The 26,333-nt window shown below is 43.6% G+C and overlaps 1 protein-coding gene across 3 annotated transcripts in view; it reads left to right on the forward strand.

Annotated features, from left to right (window-relative positions):
* The window catches only part of MYO18B (myosin XVIIIB), a 305,047-nt gene that overhangs the window by 225,042 nt on the left and 53,672 nt on the right, over positions 1 to 26,333 (forward strand). For all 3 annotated transcript variants that reach the window (XM_006147864.2, XM_006147865.1, XM_006147866.1), the window contains 4 exons: positions 116 to 232; positions 2,572 to 2,655; positions 3,735 to 3,872; positions 6,960 to 7,145. In XM_006147864.2, coding sequence (XP_006147926.1) covers positions 116 to 232; positions 2,572 to 2,655; positions 3,735 to 3,872; positions 6,960 to 7,145 — 525 coding nt within the window. The remainder of the gene's footprint in view (positions 1 to 115; positions 233 to 2,571; positions 2,656 to 3,734; positions 3,873 to 6,959; positions 7,146 to 26,333) is intronic.

The following is a 26,333-nucleotide window of genomic DNA, read 5'->3' on the forward strand; positions in this document are numbered from 1 at the left end:
AGATAGTGTCTCACCTCACATACCCATGGGCAAGGCCTCTCTGTTCTTATCAGGTACCTGCTACACACTCTCCACCTTCTCACTTCATTCCAGTCATTCCTCTGCCTCCTACCAGGTGGATGAGCAGCTGTACCGGCTGCAGTTTGAGAGGGCGGACCTCCTGAAGCGCATCGATGAGGACCAGGATGACCTGAATGATCTGATGCAGAAGCACAAGGATCTCATTGCTCAGGTACTGAATGAGCCTCTGTGGAAGAAGCTCAGGGACTTAGAACCTGGTGAATGGGGAATATTGAGAAGGTGATGCAGTTGGACCACTCCCTGGTCTTAGGAACCTAGAGGAATAAATGCCATAGAGATAAATAGTGGTTGTAAATTTCTTGTGGTCCTAAGTGAAGAGAATGTCACCTTCAGATGGTGTGGGGATCTCTGGAGGACATCTCTATCAAGAAAGATTATGATTTATTCATATGTCTACCTACCTATTCACCCACCCACATATCCATCCATCTATCCCTCCAAATGTTCATCCATATACTCAACCATCCATTTATCAATCTACCTATTCATCTTTCCACCCTTTTATCCATCCATCTACCCACCCATCCAACTGCTCAGCAGTCCACCGATCCACCCTTCCACCCATCATCCAGCCATCCCCTTATTATCAATCCATCTATATCCACCCACCTGTCTGTTTATCTGTCTCTTATTTACTGAGCATTGCTATGTGTTAGACCTGGTGAGAAATGCAAAAACACATCCCATTCCTGCCCCCATGAGCCTCACAGTTTAGCGATCTGGGTAGACTTATCACGCAGTCACCTAGCACAGAGGGGAGATGTGAAAACTGAGTGAGGAGTCCAGAAAGGAAATAAAGACATTCTGTGAATCTTGACCAAGGTTGGGGGTAGGGAAGCCTTAGGAGGTGGCCCTTCGAGGGAAATATGAAGGAGGAGCAGGAGTTACTTAGAGTGAATGGTACAGTGGGGGTTGAGAGATTGTTCCAGTCAGGGAACAGCACACACAAAGGGCCTTGGGTGGTGTGTTTGAGAGGCTCAGCGAGAAGTGCATGGCACAAGATGAGCTTTGTGATGCTGAGAGAGAAGGATCCAATCAGGGTCTCAGAGTCTGTGATGCATTTGAGATTTTTTTTGTGTGTGTGTGTGTGGGTGACGGGGACCTAAAGGGCCAAGAGCAGGAGTAGAGGACTAGCCCACACGTTGACCAGACTGTCAGCCCCACAATGTCAGGGCTGTCCTCTGCCTTGTCCAACATCATATCCAGAGCAGAGAAACTATCTGGCATAGAGTAAGTGCTCGGTGAATAGCTGCTGAGTAAATGAAAGCTGTCGTGGTCCAGGGGAAGGGCAACAGTGGCTTTATACCAGGCTGGTGGAGGGAAGATGAGGAGGAGCAGGTGGATGGACCCAGAAGACAATCGGGATGTACCTTCTCATGCAGTAGAAGACCTAACAGCAACGCTCAGTAAATACATGATAGATAAATAAATAGGTGGGTGGATATAGATAGGTAGATGAGTAAGTAGATGGATAGACACATGGACAGATGGGTGGATGGGTGTGCAGATGTTGTGAAAACAGGTGAAAGAGAGGCTTTGGGGTGGAGCCAGAGGATGAAGAATCCCCAGTAGACTTCTGATCTGTAGGACAGGGGAGAACAGCTCCCACCAGGAAGTGTGAGGGTGTTCTTCACATTTCCCTATCCACCCCTACCACAGAGGAGATCCAGGGTGGAATGCCTGCCAGGCTCCAAATGCATTCTATACAGAGTTGATTTGAGGGGATCTCTGCTAAGCAAGGGATAATAATAACAAAAATAATCAATTATATCATCAACTGTATAAAAACCACCACAAAAAACAGCCTGTGCCATCTTCTGTGTTTGTGATCACATTTATTTTTGTCCGAAGTGAAGGGTTATTTAATTACAGATGCAGTACATACAAATGTCCATTATAAATGAGTTGAATAATAAATGCATGTGGAAAACAGAGTGAGGAGCCCTCCTACCCTCTGGAATCCTTATTTTCAGAAATAATCAAGCTCAATAGTTGATTCTACTTTTTTGTTTGTTTGTTTGTTTGTTTGTTTTTAAGGACCTCTGCTCTCCACTACCTTGTTTCACCTCTGAACAAACTCTCTGTAGGACAGACTATCAGCCCATTTTACTAACAGAGTGATTGATGACCACAGGGAGGTTCTGTGGCATGCCAAGGCCAGCGTACAGGTCTAGAATCCCAGTTAGCTGACACTGAGAATAGTTTTTCTTCCCTTGGAATCTGGTCCTAGTGCCCATTTCTGTCTGGACTCTCAAGGGTGTGCAATAAAGTGCTGGACAGTTGACCAAAGCCTTGGGCTTATATAATTAGAGTGACTCAGCAAACGCTGAGATGCAGGATGTTGGGGAGGATGTGAGAAGAAACTTTTGGGAAAGAGCTACTGTCAGAACCTCCAAGACATAGACATCTGTGAGTGAGGGAGGAAGGAATTTTCAGGGGTGGTTTCCCAGCAGAGCTTATGGTTTCAGGGTGAATTTCTTGTCTCCTCAGTCTGCTGCTGACATTGGGCAGATCCAAGAACTGCAGCTGCAGTTGGAGGAAGTCAAGAAGGAGAAGCACAAGCTTCAAGAACAAGTATGTACTCAGAGTCATCCCATCACAGGGAGGCAGGGAAGGGCTTCCCCTAAACTCTTACATTGCAGCACCTGGAAACTAGCATTCATTCATTTATTCAATCTTTCATTCAACAGGCAACTCCAGTTATGTACCATAAGGATTGGGAACAATCCCAGTAGACAGATACTCACACGCATGCACACACGTACACACACTTGCTTGCACCTGTTCATAACCCAGGCATTCCCCATGCAATGAGACCTATATGCTATTTGGCACAGGATTGTCTCCCTCTGTGAAATGTCTTCAAGGAAGAGGAGATGGATGGTCTGTTCAAGACAAGATCAGGGTCTCTGTGAAATCTTTTGAAGTCGTGATCCCTCCAAACATCATCTCTGGCTTTCCGTGATTACTTAGCAGGTTGCTATGATCCAAGAAATTCTCAAAGCTCTTTCAGGAACAGTGAATGTGCCTGCTTAGAATGACTGTCAGAATGCCTGGGTGTCAAGCCAATGTCCTTGGGTGCTGAGGAACAACATGCATGTGCACATGCATGCACACACAAACAAAAACAATAGCAGTGGCAGCTATTTGCTGGGCACTTACTGTGTTCCAGGACCTAATGCCTATCACTCCTTACAATGCAAATGATGAGGCTGAGGTTCCAGAAAGGAAGCTAACTCACTCAGGCTCATCCAGTTGGAAAGGGGTAGAGCCAGGCTCTGTGCCTGGCTTCCAATACGCCCCCTAGCCTGTGCCTTTCATACTGTAGCTTGTGGCTCACAGACTAGCTTTGCCTTTTTGTCAAGGTGGGGAAGAAGGTGAGAGAAGCATTGATTTAAAATCCTGTTTTGAATTCTAAATGCACAGAAACATCACTTCCTAGTACCTGAGACCCAGGAGTAAGGTCTGGTATAAGGGACCAACAAGGGTCCCCAGTTTAGGACCTGGCAGTTCTTGCTTGTGCAAAATTGAACACATGGCACCTGAGCAGATAAGGGGGTTGTGTGAAGGGGCCCCAGGCTGGGTTCTGCATGTGTCTCTGTCCTTGGCTCAGCGCCAACAGGTGGCCAACAGACCTCTCGGTGTGTCCCCAGCTGCAGGTGGCTCAGATGCGCATTGAGTACCTGGAGCAGTCCACCGTGGATCGAACCATCGTCAGCAGGCAGGAGGCGATCATCTGTGACCTGGAGAACAAGACGGAGTTCCAGAAAGTGCAGATTAAGAGATTCGAGGTACCCATGAGACATGCAGACACTGCTCAGGCCTGGAGAAATGAGAGCTTTGGTTTCAATACCACCCATCTTCCCAACATCCATCTGTCTACTCTATGCCTTTATGTGGATATACACCACTCATTCATCTCCTATCCAAGCTCCTTCCTCCTCTCCTTTCTTTTCTCCCTTCCTCTACTCTTTCTCCCATTCTTCCATCACACTCTCCCACAAACCAGCGATCTGGTTACCTATCCATCACAATCTATCTCTGTCCGTCTGCACCTACCGTCATTGGTCTATCCCTGCGTCCCCACGTGCATCTATTCTTCTTTTTCCTTTCTCTATCCTTTTTTTCTTCATACCTTAATGTGTATGTCTTCCCAGTCTTCTATCCATTAGCATAATTCTTCCCATCTCCATTTACCTATGCATCTAACACTCCTATGGAACAAAAATTTATTTTGAACCTAGTGTGTGCTAGGCTCTGTTTAAGGTGTATGGAGGATAGAAGTATAACACAGATGCTGATGCCAAAGGAGAGCTTTGTAAGAGATGTGGGCAAGATATATACCTAATATGGAGAGAGGGCTGTAAGGTTTGGGGGACAGGCCAGAGAATCAAGGAGACTTCCTAGAGGAGGTGGCATTAATGCTAGACCTTGAATGATAGGTAAGACTTAGATGGGCTAGAGTGGGGGGTTGATGATTCCATTCACATTGCCCTTGCGCTGGAAGTTCTGTAGGTCAGTGACATGGGGACATTTACAGAGGACTTCTCCATTATCAAATTCCCTTCATATCAGTCATTCCACTTGATATTTGGAGCACCTCTGTGGAGCAGATAGGATAGGCCTTATTCGAGTAAGAAGGTCAAGTGACTTGCTCAAGATAAAGCCAGGTAGCGTCAGGGATAATAGATTAACTGCTCACCTTTCTCTCATCCTGGCCTCAGATTCCTACTCCCTGCAGCCATCCGGCTTCTCCACAGTTTGGCAGTGTCTCTTATGAAGGATGCTACATTCCTCACTCTGAAATATTTCCTCCCAATCCCCCTAAGGCTGCCATGGATGATGAACACAGAGAAAGTCTTTGCCTTGACCCTCAGTAGTTCTCAGAATTGCTCAAGGGATCCCTTGAGGTATGACTGTCTCTGTGGATCACCATGAAACTTTGATCTACTATATTTAAAACGATTATATATGTAATATTGGATTGTATCATATTTTTTTAACTTGAGCCTAGTATAGTCAAGTAATAGAGAAGGAAAAAAATATATATAGTAGAAAGATTCTGTCTCTAAATTAACTTTTCCCTTCTGCCACCATTATTAGGATATAGAAGATCCCAGGTCCTTGGGGTATCTGGAGGATGCATTTTTGGGAATTTCTCTTCCTCCTTATGCCCCTCCTATAGCTCTTTTATTTTAGGTTTTTTTTTTTCCATGTATGTTCACCAAAGGGGGAGAGAGAGACAGAGAGAGACAAAGTGAGAAATCATCCCCCAGGGGGTTGGCCATGCTACAATCCCTTCTCCTCAATTCTCTTCTGGGGGTTTTGGGCATGTGCATACATGTGCCGAGTGTGATTTTTTAAGCCACTGGGTCTGAAACTTAAACCGTGGTTGGCCATGCGGGAGTCCAGTGCCTCAACCACCATACCACCCACTAGCCCTCCCACAGCTCTTTGATGCTATTGTCAAACTTTATTGGAAAGACCAAGAGGAGCTGAATAGTAAAGCTTTTCTTTTAGGCTGTTATTCAGCCTAATCTGAAGTCTATCCCCACCTTTCCAGTCTGTGGCTGCAAAAAAAAAGGGGGGCTGAGAATCCTTAGTAAGTGTCTGAAATATTCATGTGGGCTCTGTCTTCTGTCAACACTTGAGTATTTGCCTATTGGGATTGATTGGTTCCAGGCTTGTTGGCCAACTAATGAATTCTGCAGAACAGCCCTTGGGTTTGCTTTCTGTAGCACTGGTGATACCCAAAGCACTTTTCTGTCTATTGTTTCATCATGTGCTCTTGGATCCTCCCCCGAATCACACACCCCAGGAAAGGAAATAGACCATACAGTATTAGGTCTGAGGCTCATGAAAAATGATCTGATCAAACACTCTCATTTTAATCATCAGGAAACCAAAACCCATGTTAAGGAAGAAGTTTTGACCCCCCAGAATAGTTTCCTCTTCACTGCAATTGTTCTCGCTCCAAACCTTGAAATGATTGGAGGCTGTGATAAATATTCATGATTTTCAACCCTTATCCAGCACATCCTGTGTGCCGGGCACTAGACCAGACCTTCCACATAACAATGCATTAGATCCTGGCAGCATCTCTGGAACACAAATATGGTCATCATCTCTGTCTCTCAGAAAGGCTTAAGAACCTGCCCAAGGTCACACAAGCCAAGAAAGGTAGAGGTGGGACTTGAACCCAGAGCATCTTAGGAGTCAAGATTTTCATCGGAATGCCACCTGCCTCTCAGAATAGTAGTTATCATTTCCCACTTTTTAAAAGTAAACTGTTTATTTCTGAAACAGAAATCAGGATTCTTTTTTCTTTAATTTTTAATTTTTTTATTTACGTTCACTCACTGTACATCATTACAGCATACAAAATGAGATTTTCCATCCAGAGTACACTGTATATTGTCTCAATCAAGCACATCAACATACATGTTATTGTCAACAAATAATTTTCCATTTCTTGTTTCCTGTATACTTTGCTTTTTTTCCCCCATCCTTGATTCCCTATCTCTTACCCTCTGCCATTTCCCACTCTCCTCCCCCACTGTCTCTGGTATCTGTGTTTACTTTCTAGACTGTTTTCCCCACATTTTATTGAGTTACTAAAGATCTAAATATTTAGATTTAAATATTAGAATTAATTAATATTAAATATTTGAATTAATCTAAATATTTTCATAGCAAAAACAGCTGATATATACATTTCTATGAACACAAGTCTAACTTTAGGCATCCTATAAAGTAGCACCTAGCTGGGGCTTATCTTGAGTACTTTATGAAAATATAGAGACTCAGCAAAGGAGGGCCCTGTTTCATGCTTCTGGGATCTAACTCCAAGGTGGGTGTGTGCTCCCTGACTCTCCCAGGTCTTAGTGATCCGGCTTCGAGACAGCTTGATCAAGATGGGTGAGGAGCTATCCCGGGCAGCGACGTCTGAGTCCCAGCAGCGGGAGAACAGCCAATATTACCAGCGGCGCCTGGAGGAGCTGAAGGCTGACATGGAGGAGCTGGTGCAGAGGGAGGCGGAGGCCAGCCGGCGGTGCATGGAGCTGGTGAGTCCTGTCTCCATGTGACTGAGCATTTGGGATGAGGAAGCGTCCTCCTTTCCATGGAAGACTCTTGTGGGTTTGACTATTGAGCCTTTGTGATGGACAGTAAGTGGGGAGAAACCAGAAGGGAAGGGCTGAGCGAGGACACTGCCTTTGGCTGCAAGCTTTGGAGGAAGGGCCCAAAGTGGACCAATGGCATTTGCTACTTCCGGATGGTGGGTCAGCACATTGACATTTCAGACCCCAGACTTACTGTTCCTTCCACTCCAATGGCAGAGTGGCTTCCCACAAAGAGGGGGAAGCCCGTATTCATTAATATCTATCTTTCACTGGGTCTTAACAACAATAATATCGCATGATCCTCACAACACCCTGAAAAGTTAGAGCTATTATCCCCATTGTATGGATGAGGAAACCAAGCCTCCGAAGGGGTGAGGTAACTAGTCTGAAGTCACATCTAGTTAGTTAATGGAGAGCTGTTTCTGGGCTGCGCCAACCAAGGTAAAAGGTAAAAGGGGTAATGATACTACCATATGCTAGGCATTTACAAAGTGTCAGACTCTGAGTGAAGCAGTTCTGGTTTAAATTCTTCTATCAGGGGCTATTATTATTTCCATTAAATTCTTCTGTGAGGGGCTATTGTTATTTCCATTTTGAGGATGGGGAAAAAAAGGCATGGAAACATGAATTCACCAAATCAAGGCTCAGCGTGGTACATGCACTGGCCCAAGGTCACACGTGAGTGAGGATTTGAACCCAGGCTTAACCCCAACTCTCTAGTCTTTGCATCTAGCCACTAAGCCATACTCTGGCCTTGGTATGGTCTAAAGAACATTCTAAAGTTTAGTTTTTCCAGAAGAGGGAAAAGAGAGAGAGAAAGAGAAACCCTCAACAATGTCCTCCTGCTGCAATCCACACCCAGCCTCAACCGGCCAGAATCACAGGCACACATGCACCTGGTGTGGACAGGGAGAGCTTGGGACGTGAACCCGGGACCGTCCCATATGATTTCAGCATTGTGGAGCATTGCGTTACTGCCAAACTGGCCAAGGAGCATTTTAAAAGCTGTTTCCCACCTAATGGAAAGGTTTCGCCATCATTCAGTGTATTGTTCTAAGATGAACTTCCCTTAGGAATTGCAGAGCTCCTGAGAGCACCCATGTGGCCTTTCCTGTGAGGGAAGTCAGATCTCCTAAAGCTCCAAATTTCTAACTCCATGCCCCATCTGGCACCCCCTTTGTCATCGTAGAGCCTTCCTGGGACAACACACAACATGTCAACGCTTGGCCCAGGATGCTCTAAATTATAGAGCTCTGTCCACTCTGGTTTTGTGACAGGTCTTGCTAACTTGCCCTCCTGCAGCCAGTGCATTTCTCAGGTCACTGTCTCCCACAGCCAGCGTCGTCCCCATCAGCTTTGCCCTTGACAAGCCTGGCTCCTCTGTGCAGGGGAGGGGTGGCACTGCACAGAGACAGAGGTTCCCAGACACAGGTCAGGCCCCCTGACTGGCAGTCCCTCCACCCCCACAGCCCTGGGAGAGAGAAAGCCTCTTTCCTCCAGCTGACAGGACAACTCCCTCATTAACCAGCCCTGCTTCTTATGCAGCCCAGCGCCCCTCCTGCAGGCTCTGGCTGGGAGGAGAGAACACATTCAGCCTTTTCTTTTGATGTCTTCTTTAACTGACCAGACGCTCAGTCATTCTGGCCAAATCAAATAGCGGTTTTCTTCCTCTCTCCCTTGCTCTCTTTTTGCCTGGCTTTTCTCGCTTTATCCCTGGTTTCTCCCCATTTTCTTACACTCCTCTCCCTGACCCCATTCCCAGGGCCAGAGCAAGATCTCTAGAAGCCTCAGAGGCCCAGCTATGGGGGTGTATTTGTGGGTGTTGCGGTGCAGTGGCTGAGGCCATATGGGAAGCCCAAGTTCAGTTTCTGGCTCTACTTGAGCAAGCCAGACCCAGTGCTGTGTGCTGTGTGCTGTGGCCCTCACTATCCAGGGGCTGGGGCAGGGCTCACAGCATGGTGATACTGTCAGAAATATTTATCTGGCTCCCCCTCCCCCTCCCACTCTTTCTCTCTCTCCTGGAAGAAAAAAAAAAAAACCTAAAATACTCAAAAGTAGTTATAGTGCAGCCCCAAATATGAATCAAAATAGAAACAACACAAAATCAGGCCAGCTTATGATCTGATGGTTAATGTAGCTGGATCCCACATGGCTGACTGTTCAGTTCAAGTCCCAGAACCAGCAACTTGTGTGTGTGTGTGTGTGTGTGTGTGTGAACGCGCATGCCCAAAACCCAAAAAGGAGAGAGAGATGGAGCAGGGATTGTGGGGTGACTATGCCCATGTGGGGTGCTTTCTCACTTTCCCTTTCCCTTTCTGTCTCTCTGGTGAACACCTGTGCCCTCTCCATTTATTTTAAGGTTTTTGCCATAAGGTGCATACATCCACCAGAGAGAAACCAAAAAAGATGGTGAGAGGGAAAATGAGAAATCTGCCCCCAGGGGGGATGGCCATGCCGCAATCCCTTCTCTTCCATTCTCTTCCAGAGATTGGGCATGCACACACACATGCCTGGCATGATTTTCAAGCTGCCAGGTCTGGGACTCGAACCATGGTTGAGCATATGGGAGTCCAGCACCATAACCACTACGCCATCTGCTGGGCCCCACCCTCTGCATATTTATTTGTTTTCCTTTTTCTTTCACAATGGAGAATGTATGTGCACATGCACACACATGAGAGCGAGGGAGAGCGAAAGAAAGCACCCTCAGTAGGGCCTCATGACACTGTGATCTCCTCTCTCCAGTCCTCCAGATCCTTGGGGTCTTGGGTACCTCTGTACAGACCTGCTGTGTTTCAGGCTGAGCCGCGATCCAAACCCATGGTCAGCTATGTGGCTTTCAACACTGCCGTCCAGTATGCTGTGAACCAGAGGCTCAACTTTCCTCCTTGTTTTGATGTTTGTGGGTGGGAGGTGCATCCATTTTCCATGGGAGCCATAACAAACCAGCACAAGCTCAGTGTCATGAAACAACAGAGATATATTCCTGCACTGCTGCAGAGGCCCGAGTCAGAAATCCAAGTGTTGGAAGGGATCACGTTCTCTCCAAAGGCCCCAGTGGAGAACCCACTCCTTGCCTCGTCCGGTTTCAGATGGGTCCGGGCGTTCCTTCGCTTGTGGCGACATGACTTCAATCTCTGCCTCTGCACACATGGTCTTTGTTTTTGTGTATAGGTGTCTCAGATGTCACTCTCCTTTTTTTTTTTTCCCAGTCTTTGTCCTTTTACTATATTTTCTCAAATAAACTTCTCTGAAGACAGCATTTTAAGAGCACTTTTAACATCTTTGGCATCACATAAAAAAGAAATCTCGTGAGGAAAACGAAATGTCATCTGAACTTTCATAATACAAAGGCTCAATCCAATATGAACATAAAAATACTTACAAATATAGTCCCTCCGGACAATAATCAGGAACTTGGATACTGGGAGAGAACTTTTGTGATTAAGTGGTTACCTTAATTTATTTATTTGCTTACTTTTTAAAAAGTTTTTTGGAGAGTATTTTTCTGCTATAGGGCATGTGCGCTCACCAGAAAGACAGAGAGAGACAGAGACAGAAAGTGAGAAATCACCCCCAGAGGGGATGGCCATGCCGCAATCCCTTCTCCTCCATTCTCCTCTTGTGATCTTGGGCATGCATATACATGCGCCTGGTGTGAGTTTAAGCCACCAGGTCCAGGACTCGAACCACAGTCGACTACATGGGAGTCCAGTGACATAGCTGTTATGCCAACTGCTGGTCTCTATTTGCTTACTTTTATTAAGGTCAACTATATTGAACTTAAGACCCACCTAGATCTAGGTTGATCTCATCTTGAGATCCTTGCCTCAGTTATATCTACAAAGACACTTTTTCCAAATAAAGTTACATTCAAAGGTCCCAGATGGTCAAATTGTTCAGTAAGTCACCCTTCAAACCACTACAGGAAGAGGGAGTATGTTCCTGTATACCAGTGCCCTAAAGTCATCTACTATACCGTCTTGTTTCTTTAGTGATTCTGTGGTCAAGCAAGACTCAAGGGGGGGGTGGTGTCAGGGACCAGCAGGTGGTATGGTGGCTAAGGTGCTGGACGCTCTCACATAGCTGACCACAGTTCAAGTCCCGGAACAGGTGGCTTGCTTTCTCACTTTCCCTCTCTCTCTCTGTCCTTCTGTCTCTGATCAAATGAAAATAAATGGATAAATAATAAAATGAAATAAATAATTCTTAGAAAAAAAAACTCAAGGGAGAACAATTCAGGTTAGCAACCTCATCCTAAGAGTGGGTGTTCCAAACTCACCAACCTATTAGGTCATCAGACAAATCATGATGCATTTTTGCACAAAAATATGTCATGACTGTCTTGATGACCCAGTACTTGCCTTCAAGAATGTTCTTTGCCTTTTAGTCCTGAAAATTTTCCTCTAGGAGAAGAGAGGAAGTCATACTTTCTAGTGTCACTCATGAACTCACTCAACAACTATCGACACAGCACCCGCTTTGGCCACGGTACAGAGACACACATTGGTGAGAAAGGCCAAGAAGTCATAGGTCCCTACTGTGTAGAAAGAAGCTCACAATGTGGACAAAACAGGGCTCAGTAAAGCAATTAAAAGCGCACTATCATTGGAAGATAAGTCTTATTGCTGAGAAACCAGGACTTTCCCAGCATTCTCAGGTCAGGGCATCACACCTCTCCATGTTTCATGGTTGTTTTTCTGTTTGTTTGTTTGTTTGTTTGGTTGTTTTGCTATAGTGTGCATGTGCTTGCCAGAAAGACAGAGAGAGACAGAGAGACAGAAAGCGAGAAATCACCCCCCAGGGGGGATGGCCACACCACAATCACTTCCCCTCCATTCTCCTCTCGGGATCTTGGGCACACACGCACACATGCCTGGCGTGAGTTTAAGTCACTGTGTCTAGGACTCGAACTGCAGTTGACTATATGGGAGTCCAGCAACATAGCCATTACACTAACTGCTGGTCCCACACCTCTCCATGTTCATACCACCATCCTGTTCTTGTAAGACAAGGGGAGGTTTTTTTGTATGTCCTTTACATTCTCTCTAAACGTCACCAAACCCTGCAAGAAGTCAAGTTCTGTTTCTCTCATTCATACAATATGTATCCATAGTTTTTATTAGGGATCAAGACTCATGGGAAATAGGAAACACCCTTCCCTGTAGGAGCTCACATGTGAGAAACATAACTGTGTAGAAAAATGGGTATTTCTAGTGTATTTCACTCAAATATGGAGTTTCCTCCATAATGAGAGTTCAGAGCTTTCACAGGTTCTGAACAAGGGCCATGCACTGTAATTTGAGAGCAAGCACTTCCGGCTTGCTCCCATCTGCCTCCCTTGCTCATATTCAGCTTTAATTTGTCTAGGCTTGGGCATGTTGTTTCTCTCTCATGCACTGTAATTTGAGAGATTCTTAGAAAGCTAAATCTTTCTCCCAAGTCTACTGTCACCATCACAAATTCATTTCTTAGGGTAAAGCATTGCCCTATTCACCTTCCTTTATATTCAAATAGCCCTGGGATGGATAGAATGAATTTCTTGACTCCAAACATTTATTTATGCAATCATTTCCTCAACAGTGTTGATTGAGTTGTCCTATGCTCAGGCCCTTTGTAGATGTCTTCTTTAACAAGTAGCATCAACCCTAGCAGATGGAGACTACGTAGGCCTGGGGACTCAGGTTGTCCAGGGCTTCAGGGTTGGGGGCATAGATGGGATTGGCATGCCTGTCTATCCAGTGCTAGAGCTACCGCTGTGACACCCTACTGCCCTTTCAACCCAACCCTGCTGAAAAATGACTGCTCTGTGGGAGATCAAAAAGGGATCTGGCACTCTGGACCCTGGTGAGAAGGGAGAAGGATGTTGATGGATCTCCTGTCCGCATTCCTTTCCGCCTGTCCCCAGCCTGTACCATTTGTCACTGTTGGTGTTGGTTTAAAGGGCTGAGAGTTGTTGCATTTGAATGATTTATGCCCCCAGCTGGCTCACCGGCACATCCAGATCAGGATCAATTACCCCGCCGATGGAACTTCTCTTCCCGGAAAAAAGAAAAATGAGGTTTTGCCATTAATTTTAGTAAATGTACTATTCCTGGTGACTCCAGGAGCCATTATAGAGAAAAGAATATTCTGGCTCTAAATCATTCCAGTTCCTTTGTCAGTGGGGTGATTGGACAGCTTGTCTTTGGATTTATACTCTGTTGTTTTTCAGTAGTTACAGAGCCCAGGGAAAACTACCCCAGCTCTAAGATAGGTATCCGAGGGTGGCAGGTCTAGGAAAGGGTGTTGATGGTGGCAGCAGAGCTTGCCCTCTGCCTGTTTTTGACCAGATGCACCTGTTTCAGAAGTTACACCTGCTGAGTTCTCATCACCTTGACCTCACTCTCTAGTTTCAGCTTTCCCCTGAGCCAGGTGACCTTCTTGCAAATTTCACAGGTCCTGGAAAAGTTGGAAGGGCTTCCTTCCATCCACTCTTAGTGCAATGATCAAAGCTAGCAATTGCAATGACCTGTCAACTTCTTGCTCCCAAAGCTTAAAGATCATCACCTCTGCTTTTATTCATCCATGCCTGTCTACTCATCTTTCAAACAGGTATCAGATTAAGCACCTTCTTCTCATGCTCATATCTTTCTATGCTCACACCATTAACGCATGCATTACCCAGTCATTGCTTCTGTTCTTGTCTTCCTAGACGGAGCTCCTGAGAGAGGGTTTGGGTTTTGTCTGACCTTGGGTCTCCAGTCTTTAGTCAGGGTGAGGTATAGAATAGATGCTCAGTAATTGTTTGCTGAATAGTTTCCCCACCATTTTGAAAATCTACCTCAAAACAGAAAAGTTTAGTTTTAAAATGAGAACTTGAAGGTCAACAAACTTTTGTATGCATCTTACTATGTTCCTTACCCTGTGCCTGATATTGTGGAGAACAGACAGACCAGGGTCCATGCCCTTGAATTACTTAAGATAGAGAAGAAGAGATGTACAATTCCCTGAATAACTGCTACAGGATGGGTTCTATGGGCAAAGGAGGAAATGGTTTAATAGAACCAGGAGACCTGGAGAAAATTGTATGAAGAATGGATCATTTTATTTAAGTGTTTTTTATTTAGGTATTTGCCATAGGGTGTATGCACTCACCAGAGAGAGAGACAGAGAAAGACAGAAAGAGAAAATGAGAAATCACCTCCAAGTGGAATGGGGACACCACAAATCCTCCTCCTCCAGTCTCCTCTTAGGATTGTGGGCATGCACACACATGTTTCCAGTATGATTTTCAAGCTGCTGGGTCTGGGACTCAAACCTTGGTGGGCCATGTGGGAATCCAGTGCTCTATCCACCATGTCATCTGTTGGCCCATGCATCATTCTTTTAAAAGATAAGTTTCTTGGGACCAGCAGTTAGCATAATGTCTATGTCGCTGAACTCCCATATAGTCAACCACTGTTCGAGTCCCGGAACCAGGGACTTAAACTCATGCCAGGCGCATGTGCATGTGTGCCCAAGATCCCAAGAGGAGAATGGAGGAGGAGGGATTGTGGCATGGCCATCCCCCCTGGGAGGGTGTTTTCTCACTTTCTGTCTCTCTGTCTGTCTCTGTCTTTCTGGTGAGTGCACATGTGCCCTATAGCAAAAGCCTCTCCAAAAAAAATTTCTTTCTGCCTTTCTTTCATGAGACATACAAACACAAACACAAGCATACACGTACACACACACACTAGACATGGTCTTTCCATGCCATAATCTTCCTCTCAGCCTCCTAGCCTACCAGTATCACAGGTAGGAATGCCCCGCAAACGTGTGTAGGAATGCCCAGCAAATTCAGGTAAACTGGGATCCACTCCCATGTGACTTCAGCATGTGCAGCAGCATCTACCACCTTCACCACAATGGCTGCTCCCATTTGAGTTTCTTAAGTGAGAAAAGCAATATAGAATGGCAACTTTGTGGGAGCTGTTGTGCCCTCATGGTCACTGTTACCTCCTCAAACTTCCATTCAGCACATGTCTAGTGAATGCCTGCTGTGTCAGGCAATGTCTGTGTCTCTAGAAGTCAGAGTTAAACAAGATAAAGAGATTAAAACAGAGTCTCATTCCCTCCTTCCTTAAATCTCCTCATTCTCTCTCACGGCAGTTCTCTCCTCACATGCCAACTACAAAAGTCCTTTATGCCACCCCACTTCCGGCTTGCTCCCATCTGCCTCCCTTGCTCATATTCAGCTTTAATTTGTCTAGGCTTGGGCATGTTGTTTCTCTCTCATCCTCTCCCCTAAAGAACTCATTCTACTCATAATGGAAAGAGTCCCCTAAGGCTGCCATAACAAATTGCCCAAAACTGAACGTATTAAAACAAGACAAATGTATTGCTTCCCAGTTCTGGAGGGTGAAAATCTGAAATCAAGGTGTCAGAAAGACCATATTCCCCCTGAAGGCTCTAGGGAAGAATCCCCCCTTCCTCTCTCAATCTCTGGTGGCCCCAGGCACTCCTTGTTTTGTGGCTACATTGCTTTAGTCTCCCTCTGTTTTAACAAGGCTTTCCTCTCTGCTCTTACAGGGATATCAGTCATACGATTTAGGGCTCACCCTAATCTAGGATGACCTCATCTTACTAATTACTTCCACAAAGACCCTATTTCCGAAAAGAGGTTACATTCTGATATTGCAAGTGGATATGGCTTTGGAGGAAGGGTACTATTCTACCCATGATAGATGGTTGGAAGAGCACCAGACTTAGAGTCTGAGACCTCAGACAGCTGAGTTTATGTTGGTTGCAGTACCCGAGTTTTCCCACCTGTAGAACAGAGGGGCTTAATACATGCTGTCTTATGGGATGGCTGTGAGGATTAAATGAGACATTATATGTAGACATGCCCAATGATAGCACACAGTAGTCACATAATAGATATTACTTCCTTTTCTTTAGCCTTCCTTCTCTTTCTCCCCCTTTGACTGACTCTCTCTGTCCACTCAAACTTTATCATCACAGTGCTAACTCCATTTGCATAGCCTATACAATTCCCATGGTGGTTGGTGGTGGTGATGTTAACAAGTATTTGTTTACTACTTACTGAATGCTAGGCACTGGGTTCAAAACTTGGCATCAGTTCTCTCATTTTAACCTCACCCTTTGAGCTAATTATCTGTTTTACCAATAAATAATCCAAAAAGGTGAAGCAGTTTCTCCAAGTAGCAGAGTCAGACTTTGAACCTATGCCTAACCTACTCAAAGCTCATGCTCTTACTCAAGTTTACTCATTTAAATGTTTTAAAAAACTAATCATAAATGTGAATACAGTTTTTGATTCTGTAATCCAGGTTGTTTCTGAACCACAAAATTGGCATTTTGGATCAGATGATCCTCTGCAGTGGGGAGCTGTCATGCAAATAGCACTCCTGCCCCAGTCATCACAGTCAAAAATGTCTCCAGACCTTACCAAATGTCCCCTAGGGAATAAAATCACTCTCCACTAAGAACCACTGGTCTGGTCTAATTCTCACAGTAACCCTTAAGATCACACCTATGATATTCCCCACTTTACAGATGATTAAACTGAGGCTCAGAGAGGTGAATCGTTGTGCCCAAGGTTACAAGGTTACTACAGGGGGGAGCATATTAGGAAGGGAGAAAATCAGAAATGGAAGGAGGCGGGAACCCAACTCCTACACACTGAGGAAAAAGACAGTAACCATTCCAGCGAAACTCAGTCCTAACCTTTCAGAGACCCAGAGGCAACTTCACAGCAGAATCTAATTCTGAGTGGAATTGAAAGCCTCGCTGCAGAATGTGTACTTTTAATAATGTTTAAATAAAACATGGGAGCAAGGGTGTGATCTCCTCACCAAGCCCGGCTTGTCAGCCGCCTGGGCAAGATCATAAATAGTTAATAGACAACCACTTATGGCTCTACTTCTGTTAAATCCAGCATCAATTATATATGGTTCATGAATTATTTATATGGTGTTACTTTGGGGTATATTTTCCACCTTCAGGGGGGAAATGAAAAGAATGTGAGACCTAAAGCAGATGAGTGGTTAGCTGTGAGGGCCTTGTTTCCACTCTGCATTGGTCAATTTCCCTATAGGGAAAAAACCTCCCATTGATGATGTCGAAAGGTAAATTTGGATCTGAGAGAACTCCCCCAGACCACCAGGAAAGAAGATTGAGGACATGGTAACCTAGTAAACGTTTAATAATTGCCTTTATAGGTTAGGTGGAGTCCTAGTTTGTAGAATTTGCCAATTCCCATGGTGTAAATCTTCCCTCTATGTCTGATTTCAAGCTAACTGCATGATGTCACTGAATGGAGGGTTGGGAAACAATGCAAATAGCACACCATCGTATATCATTTCCACCATGCAAACACAATAGAGACAAGTCTCTACAAAAGCATAGATAATAATGAAATATTAGCAAATCAATTAGGGCACAATTGGTTTTACGTTACCTTTGTTTTCAATATAATTCATTTAATTGTAGCTTCCTATTATTTCATTTTAATAGCTGTGTTTGACAACCGGCTCACAAGATTTCTGAAAATTTAATACTCAGCTCTTGCTAGCCTGAATGAGCCACTCCCAGCAAAGGGTGAAGGGGAGGCCTGCTATGATGAACAAGCTATTGGTGGGGTGGTGGAAGGGGTGAAAGTTTGGAGTCAAGAGACTCTTGACTCCAATCTCATTGCTTACTATCTTTTTTAAAGCATGAATACTTCACCATCAGGACTCTGTCCCACAGCAAGATTTTATTTATTTTTTTAACCCAATATTTGAAATGGGTATAATCACATCTGCTTAAAAAGACTAAAGCAAGTAATCCATGCTGTGCTTCTAACCTTGCCTATCACATAACTACCCTAAAAACATGCTGGCTCTTCCATCTGCTTACCTGTTCTCCTGTTTTCTGAGACTTTCTGCTCACATCTGGTCAAGGACTTTGGAAACCCAAAGCCAGGTTTTGTTCATTATTTATATACATATTTTTAGATTTTTTTAAAAAAAATTTATTACTTCTATGAGAGAGGAGATAGGCACCCCAAATGGGGTGTTCAGACCGCCATTCACCCCAGTCTCAGCTGACCCACCTCATGTGTACACACATGTACACCTGGTAGGCTCAGGAGGTCCCAGGATGTGAACCCAGGATCTTTCCTAAACAGTATTACCGCAGTACTACCACTGATGCCTGTATTGGTTTTAATTTTGTTGTTGTTGTTTTTACCCAAAGACCTATGTTTCCAAACTCTATTAATAGATCAGAACATGGCCCCCTTCTGCCACTTTCCTCAGGGCATTCACTAAACCCGGAGTTAAGGGGTTCACTTTATAAAGCTCTTGGTGTTTTCCTCCTACAAATGGCTATGAACTTGAGAGCATAAAGATGAATTATTTTGGCTGGGAACTGGAGTATTTAAAAAAGCATTCCATATGGAGGGCATTTGGGGCCATGAGCTGGGTGTAAATAACACGTTTTATGACTCTCCTGACAGGGAGATAGCTCTCCTAATTACTGTCCCGTTATCTCAGTGTGATCCAAAATGGCCCAACATGCTTATAAACTCCATGTTCACAGACTGCTTTACTCCCCACTCGGAATGGCCTCCCGCCTGCCCAGAGACATGGCAGGGAAAAACAGGGGTATTTATACCACTCCCTGCCTTCCAGGCACCAGGCTTTCTATTTGTCTCCCCACAAAGGTTTATGGACAAAAGAACCTTGGTCTTAAAAGGGACTTAGGACCTGGTGCCAGCAGCCCCAGATAGGTTTCTGAAACTGAATTATTTTCTTCCCAACTGTCTTTTTTTTCTAATGGTGAATGTGCTTGTCTCAATTCAAGAGGTGTTATCATCTAATGAAATGAGTTTCTTTGCGTCTGCCTTTGAGATGAGATATCTCGATAATAAAATCTATTACCGAAAGCCTACCTAGGAATAATTGGGTCTATTACTCCCTGACTTGTGGCTTTGTTTCTGCACTGCAAACAGGCTCTCCAGCAATTAATCAGAATTTAAAGTTGCTAATACCAATTACAAATAATGCACCGAGGCTCGAGATGGCAAACAGAGGAGCAGATACTAATCTTGTCCCCTGAGAGTTCATCAATTGAACTTTTGTCACTTCAGACTTGCTGGAAATTAGAGTAACTTAACTCTGTAAAGTTAATTACTTAGAAAAGAAAGGGGGGGGAGATATTGAGTATGTGCTGCAGGTGTACATTAAATTATTCAAATAAATCCAGTTCAAATTGTTTAGATGAGATTATGCTCCACTTAATTGCATGTCAGAGAGGCCTAGGGTGGTTAATCTTCTCAACACGAAAAATGATCGTTATTACAATTCAACATCTTTTAGAAGAGTGGTCCCAAGGAAATCTAGGGGAGCCCCAAAGTCAGACTCAATGTTTTGAATTCATTTCCAAACCGTTATTCAGCTTGAAGGGCAATTCCTCTCCTCTTTGTGTCTCACCCCCCCCCACTTTTTTTTTGTTGGAGGGGACAGAATTCTATAAAATACATTCGTAATTTTTGTGTTCCCCAAACTCCTTGTGACTATGGGTTCATAGAGGCCCCCTCCTTTGTGCTCAATGTCTTGAGCCTTGACTTAAACGATGATGAAGAAGGCAAACTTTAGAACTAGCCTAAGTATAGACTAAGCAATGGGAAAACACATCTTTACTGGGAGAATTGGTTGGTTTGGATTGAAAGTGTACATGGTGGAGAAAAAATGAGTAAATGTGTCTAAGCTATGGTTCTCTCATTTGTAAAGTTACAGAAACGTACAAATTGGCTTAAGCAAAAGGGAATTTGTCTGTTCATGAAAAAGTCTAGTGACCTTTGGCATCAGACCCGGTGGAATTCAGGGACTCCAATGATGTTAACAGGCTAAATACAGGGTCCTGAGGTCAGCCTGTACCAGTTTGCCAAGGATGACTGTGCACATTTCTTCCCAGCTCTGACTTCCAGATGTCTCTCTTTATTTGGGGGGAGTTGGTTTCAAAGAGCAGAGAGAGATAGTTTCAAATAGAGAGAGAAGGAGCAAGGAGTGATACAGAGATTGCCACATTTTCGTTTGCTTTAAAACGTAGCCAAACTCTCTTTTAAATCTATATTTGATTGCAGTTTTATGGTAAATAGAAGCACAGTTCCCCATCAGGTCTTACCTAGTCTCTTACCCTGGTCCCTAAGACAGCACACACACACACACACACACACACACACACGCACAAAAGGTGATAACCCATGATCAAATTTGACCAGTTTCCAGTTTTTTTAAATAAAATTTTGTTGGAACATAGTCACAATCACCTATGGCCCATGTCTGCTTTCATGCTATGAGCATGTGCATGACAGAGACCACTTGGCTCACAGAGTCTAAAATATTTACTCTCTGGTCCCTTACAGGAAAAATAATGTGCTTACCTTTGTCCTAGAATATTACTGAACACATAGTAGGCATAAAACAAATGCACATCAAGAGAAGAGCTTGACAAAATGGGCAGAGAACTGAGAATAAGGAGACCGGATGCCAATCTCCATCACTTTCTTACTGAGTGATTTTGGTAAGGCATTTGCTTTCTCTGTCCCTCTGTTGTTTTATAAAATGTGCACAGAATTATTGGGGAAATTAAATGAGGTGAAGTGTTTGAATGCTTATCACAAAGCCTGGCACACAGCAAACACATGGCATGATCATAACACCCTTATCCTCATTTCTACCAGTACCACCAGCTCATCAGCATCACTGTTCTCACCATTCCCACCATCATCATCTCTGCTGTCACCTCCATCGTTATCTTCATCATCATCTTCATCACCACCACCATTATTACCATCACCACCACCATCACCATCACTACCATGACCACCATCATTCTCTTTGTCATAATCATTGGCACCATCATTATTATCATCAGTATTACCACCACCACTATCATGATCATCATCACTATTATCGTCACCACCATCATCATTATCTTCATCATTATCATCACCATTATTACCACCACCACCACCATGACCACCATCATTCTCTTCATCAGCCTTGTCACCACCACCACCGTCATATTATCATCACTATTATTACTACCACCACCATCATTATCTTCATCATCATCATTATCATGACCATTATTACCACCACCACGAGCACCACCATGACCATCATCATTCTCTTCATCAACCTTGTCCCCCCCACCACCACCATCATATCATCACATTATTACCACCACCACCATTATCTTCATCATCACCACCATCATTATCATCACCATTATTACCACCACCACCACCACAATGACCATCATTCTTTTCATCAGCCTTATTACTACCACCATCATTATCATCATCACCATCTTTACCATAACCACCACCATGATCACCATCATTATTATCGCCATGAGCATCATCACCACAAGAGTGAGGCCAAAAATCTGAGAGCAACTCAGAGCTCCTTCAAGAGTAGGCAAGCTCCAAGCTTCAGAGCAGGGATATAAGCCTGGCTAGCAGTTGTAGTATTTCCAGTTTGAGAATTCTAGGAATGAAATCCCTAAATGCTGTGCTCCCCAGACTCCTTGTGACCTGTGGGTTCATAGAGCCCCCCACCTTTGCACTCAGTGTCCTGAGCATTGGCGTCATTGGAATTCTGCCCTTTCCTCAGCCTTGTCTTGGCTGCCTTCCAGGTAAATGACTCGGATCCCAGCCTGCTGCATGTCACCTCTGCCACCCGCCTGGATAATTAGAATCAACACATCCATTTCCCTAACAGCATTCTCATCTTCCCCATTGCAAAGTTTTCAAATGGAAAAAGAAAGGCAAAAACAAGCTACATCTGTCCTTGTTCAGGCAATTTGCAGCTGTCCGCAGCTGACACCCACCCAGCTGGGCGGCAGAGCTAGGTTTCCTGTTTGCTTTTGGTGGGAGATGACGTGGTCGATGCTGTTATTAAAGTTTGGCAGAGGTTTAGAGACAAAGCGTCCTGCTGGAGAGAGGCTTATAAACAAACACTCAGGGGGAATCCTTCAGGCTTCTGTCTTTGTGAGATAATTGCTTGGTGAGTGGGGAGGAAAAAGAAGAAGACTAATATCACTACTCAGTAAACAAAAGGAAGAGAACTCAGGAAATAAAATGGCTTCCTCTTTTTGAAAGGCTGCTGAGGTTGCATCCAGGTGGTACCTGGATGCTCCATTCCAGGAATCAGTAAGTATTTTCTGTAAAGGGCAAGTCATAAATATTCTTTAGATTTATGGGCCATACTGTCCCTGTCACAACCACTCACGTCTGCCTTGTACCACAAAAGCAGCCACAGATAGTACATGAGTGAATGGGCATGTCTGTGTCCCAGCAAAACTTTACTCGCAAAACCAGGCAGCAGGCTGAAGTCAGCCCATAGGCTGTATTTGCCAACTCCTGCTCTATGCTCTTTTGGAAGAATGACAGGATTAGGGGAGAGACAGCAGAACTAGAGCTGAATCCTGGCCTTTCAGGCTGTGGATCTTGGGCAAGTCACCTGTCTTCTCTGAGCCTCAGTTCCTCATCTGTAAAATGGGTTATAAGGTAGTCAGGAGATGAAAGGAATGTCTTGTACATATGAAGTGATCAATACATTATAAATCTCCCCTTCCCTAAAAAGCACAAAGGAGTGAAACTGAATAAAGAAGGTTATTGAAGTGCTTTCTTGGTTCCAGCCATGGTTCCAGTTCAGTGACACAGATCTTTTTGCAACTCATTTGAAAGTCACACAGCTCTAAGTTTCCCAAAGATAGTCCTTTTGTTGTCTGCTTCTACCAGGCCCTCCATGCCAAGATGCCTTCCCTAGCTCAGTCTATTCTGTTTTCATTGCAAGGGTGTGGCTTAGCTTGGAAAACCTCAGTACACAGATTAAGACGCTGCTGTCAGAACCAGTAGGTGGTATTGTAGCTTACTGTCACACCAACACTAAAACTTGGTGTCTGCAAATCAAAGGCACTGTATTTCAGATTGAATACTTATTTTTGCATTCTTAATGGTTACGGTTTTCAGACAGGATTCTACTGACAGTTCAGACTTTTTTGCGTTGATACTAATTGTAAAGATTTACTTGATAAGAGGGGGAGGAAAAGCTTGCTCTTAATAGAAAAAGTGTAAACAGAACCCTGATTTGTGATTCTATGATTTCTTTGTTTTTTGTCTATTATCAATGGCCACTGGAGGTTGATTCTGAGATACGTATAACTTGTATTTATTTATTGTTGTTCTTATTACTATTTAACAGCTTACCATTCATGCCAGGCCTAAACATGTTTCATACCTCGTGTCAATTCTCCCAAATTCCCCCGTGGCTTATGATCTTGTCTTGAAATGTATTTATAGACCAGCAGCCTCGACTGAAGAAATGCATGATCTCAGGCACCACATCACACCTTTGAGTCACAACCTGTATATTTTTTCTTAGAATTATTTACTTTTATTTATTATTATTATTATTTTTAAATTTGCTATAGGGCACATACAATCACAAGAGAGAGAGAGAAAGTGAGAAAGCTAGCTACCAGGTCTGGGACTCGAACCATGGTTGGCCATGTGGGAATCCAGTGCCTTAACTACCATGCTACCCACTGGCCCTTCACACAATCTGCATGTTAATAAGACCCTCAGGTGAGTCACTGCACAGGAGAAGCCTTGTTGGAGGTATTTCATTATGACCATATGACAGGTGAGGAGACTAAGACTGAAAGGTTAGAGACAGGACTTCTCTTCCAGGTCTGAACCAGCAATCTACTACACAGTGTAGCTTATGGTTTCTGCCTCCACATTACTGGTTTAGTTGTTTCTTCTGCCTCTTTTTTTCTTCACTACACTATTTCCTGTTGCGAGGCATCATTTTCTTCTTGACTCTTCCTGTGTGGAGTCCAAAAGTTAACTACATCCTGGTAGGTGTTCAAATATTTACTGCCTGTTGAGTGACTCTATAAAATGTATGCAAATAACAAAAGAAGAGTTTGCTCTTTAGAAAAGGGGATGGTGATTGTAAGGATCAATCAATAGGATTTTCTGGGCACATCTGTCCTTCAGAACTTTGCATCTTTAGAACTTAGAACTGCATCCCCTCTTAGAGTTATAGGACTGTAGAAACATTGGACTTAGCAAGGACAATTCAAGAAACTCATGGAAATGGAAGCATTTGCACATGGCCAGTGCAACTGAAGGACTGAATTTTATATCTTATTTAATTTTAATTAGTTTAAATTTAGATAGCTCCATGAGGTTTGGTGGTTCCAACAACAGACAAAATCACCCTAAGTTATTCATATATGTTGTAATGATATGGAAAACCATTTAAGTATCTGGGAAACCACCATGTTTTACCTCTGTATGAGAGGTTATTTTGGTGCAAAAAAAAAAAAAAAAAAAGAAATCCATTCATATTGTTTTCTTAATATGCATTATCCATGAGGTTTTGGAAGACCTCTCATAGAGGCACAGAACCCAATGGCTCTTTGATTCAAGTCCCTCTAGTCTTATTCCCAGAGTGATGGAGTGATGGAGTGATGGTTCCAGCAGACAGAAGAGGTAAAACATGGTGGTTTCCCAGATACTTAAATGGTTTTCCATATCATTACAACATATATGAACAACCTAGGGTGATTTTGTCTGTTGTTGGAACCACCAAACCTCATGGAGCTATCTAAATTTAAACTAATTAAAATTAAATAAGATATAAAATTCAGTCCTTCAGTTGCACTGGCCATGTGCAAATGCTCCATAGCCTTGCGTACCTGGTACCATACTGAAGAGCAGGCATAATTTCAAACAGGCATAATTTTGTTTGTATATACTCTCAAATCTTCCCCTTCATCCCCATTTTATCTGCACTGCTCTTCCAGACTTCTCCCTAGGGTGGATCTAGCTAGACCACATGTCACTTTATTTCCAATTCCCTTTTTTACTGACATATGGCTTTTCTCCTCATCATATCATTGTTATAAGGAGGGGGACCTTTCCTGTAACCAAGATGAATACATGCTCAGCTGAGCATTAATGCATGCTATTTTGTTCCCCAGCTCCTTTGGATCAAATCTCAATTGTGCAGGCCATGGTGGTTAAGGTGCTGGACTCTCATATGGCCAACTGCAGTTTGAATCCTAGACTTGGCAGCTGGGTTTCTCATTTTCTCTCTCTCTCTCTCTCTCTCTCTCTCTTTCTCCTTCTCTCTCTCCCTCATATGTGCCCTATAGCAGATTAAAAATAATAATAAATAAAAATTTTTAAAAATCTCAATTGTGCCTTAAGCCACTCTAGTCTTGCAACAGCAAGAACACAAACATTGTCCTCTCCCATCTAGATTTAATCCATTTTTCCATAAGGTACCACCAACCTACATTTAAAAAAAAATACAGCTCACTAGCTAAACCCTTTATGTCTGATAATTGACTTTCATACCTTTCTCTCCTCTAATACAACAGCATCTCCTAATTATCAATGTGGCTACTCAACAGGTAGACTCATAGAGTCTCAGCATTTGGAGGGATAGCATTGTAGAACTTTGATTTATAATCAGGAATGATAGACTCTTGAATACTAAGGCATACAAAATAACCAGATATTACTCAGTTGAACCATATGAGTTGGATGTTATTGAATGTAGTTGATTTCATGTGGCTCAACCTAATAAAAATATAGAAATTTAAAATCTATACATTCTTAGAATTGTTAGCGCCTATTGCTACAAAATTTTATAACTTTAGGATTTTAGAACAGGGCCAGTAAACCCCCCTTTTTTTTGGCTAAGATTCAGATAGTAAATAGTTTTGCAAACCACAGAATCTCTGTCTCAACTTCTTAACTTTGCTGTTATAGCATGAAAGGAACTATACATGGTACATAAGTACATAGTCATGTTCCAATAAAATTTTATTTACAAAAACAGGTGGCAGGATAGATTTGATCCATGGGCCCTAGTTTGTCATACCTATTTTGGAACATCAAAATGAAAGGTCCCACCAAGCATTTAGATTTGCACAGGAAAGCTATAGACCTATTACCAGTGGTTCTAAAGAGTCTCACCTAAAGACAGTTTTCCTTAGTTCAGACCACCATCTCTCCTAGGACAATGTCTGGCCTCTGGAGGGGAATGAGGGGCATCAGGGGCCTTGGGAAGCTGT

The sequence above is a fragment of the Tupaia chinensis genome, unplaced genomic scaffold (assembly GCF_000334495.1).
Source record: "Tupaia chinensis unplaced genomic scaffold, TupChi_1.0 Scaffold000226_1, whole genome shotgun sequence".
Taxonomy (NCBI): Eukaryota; Metazoa; Chordata; class Mammalia; order Scandentia; family Tupaiidae; genus Tupaia; species Tupaia belangeri.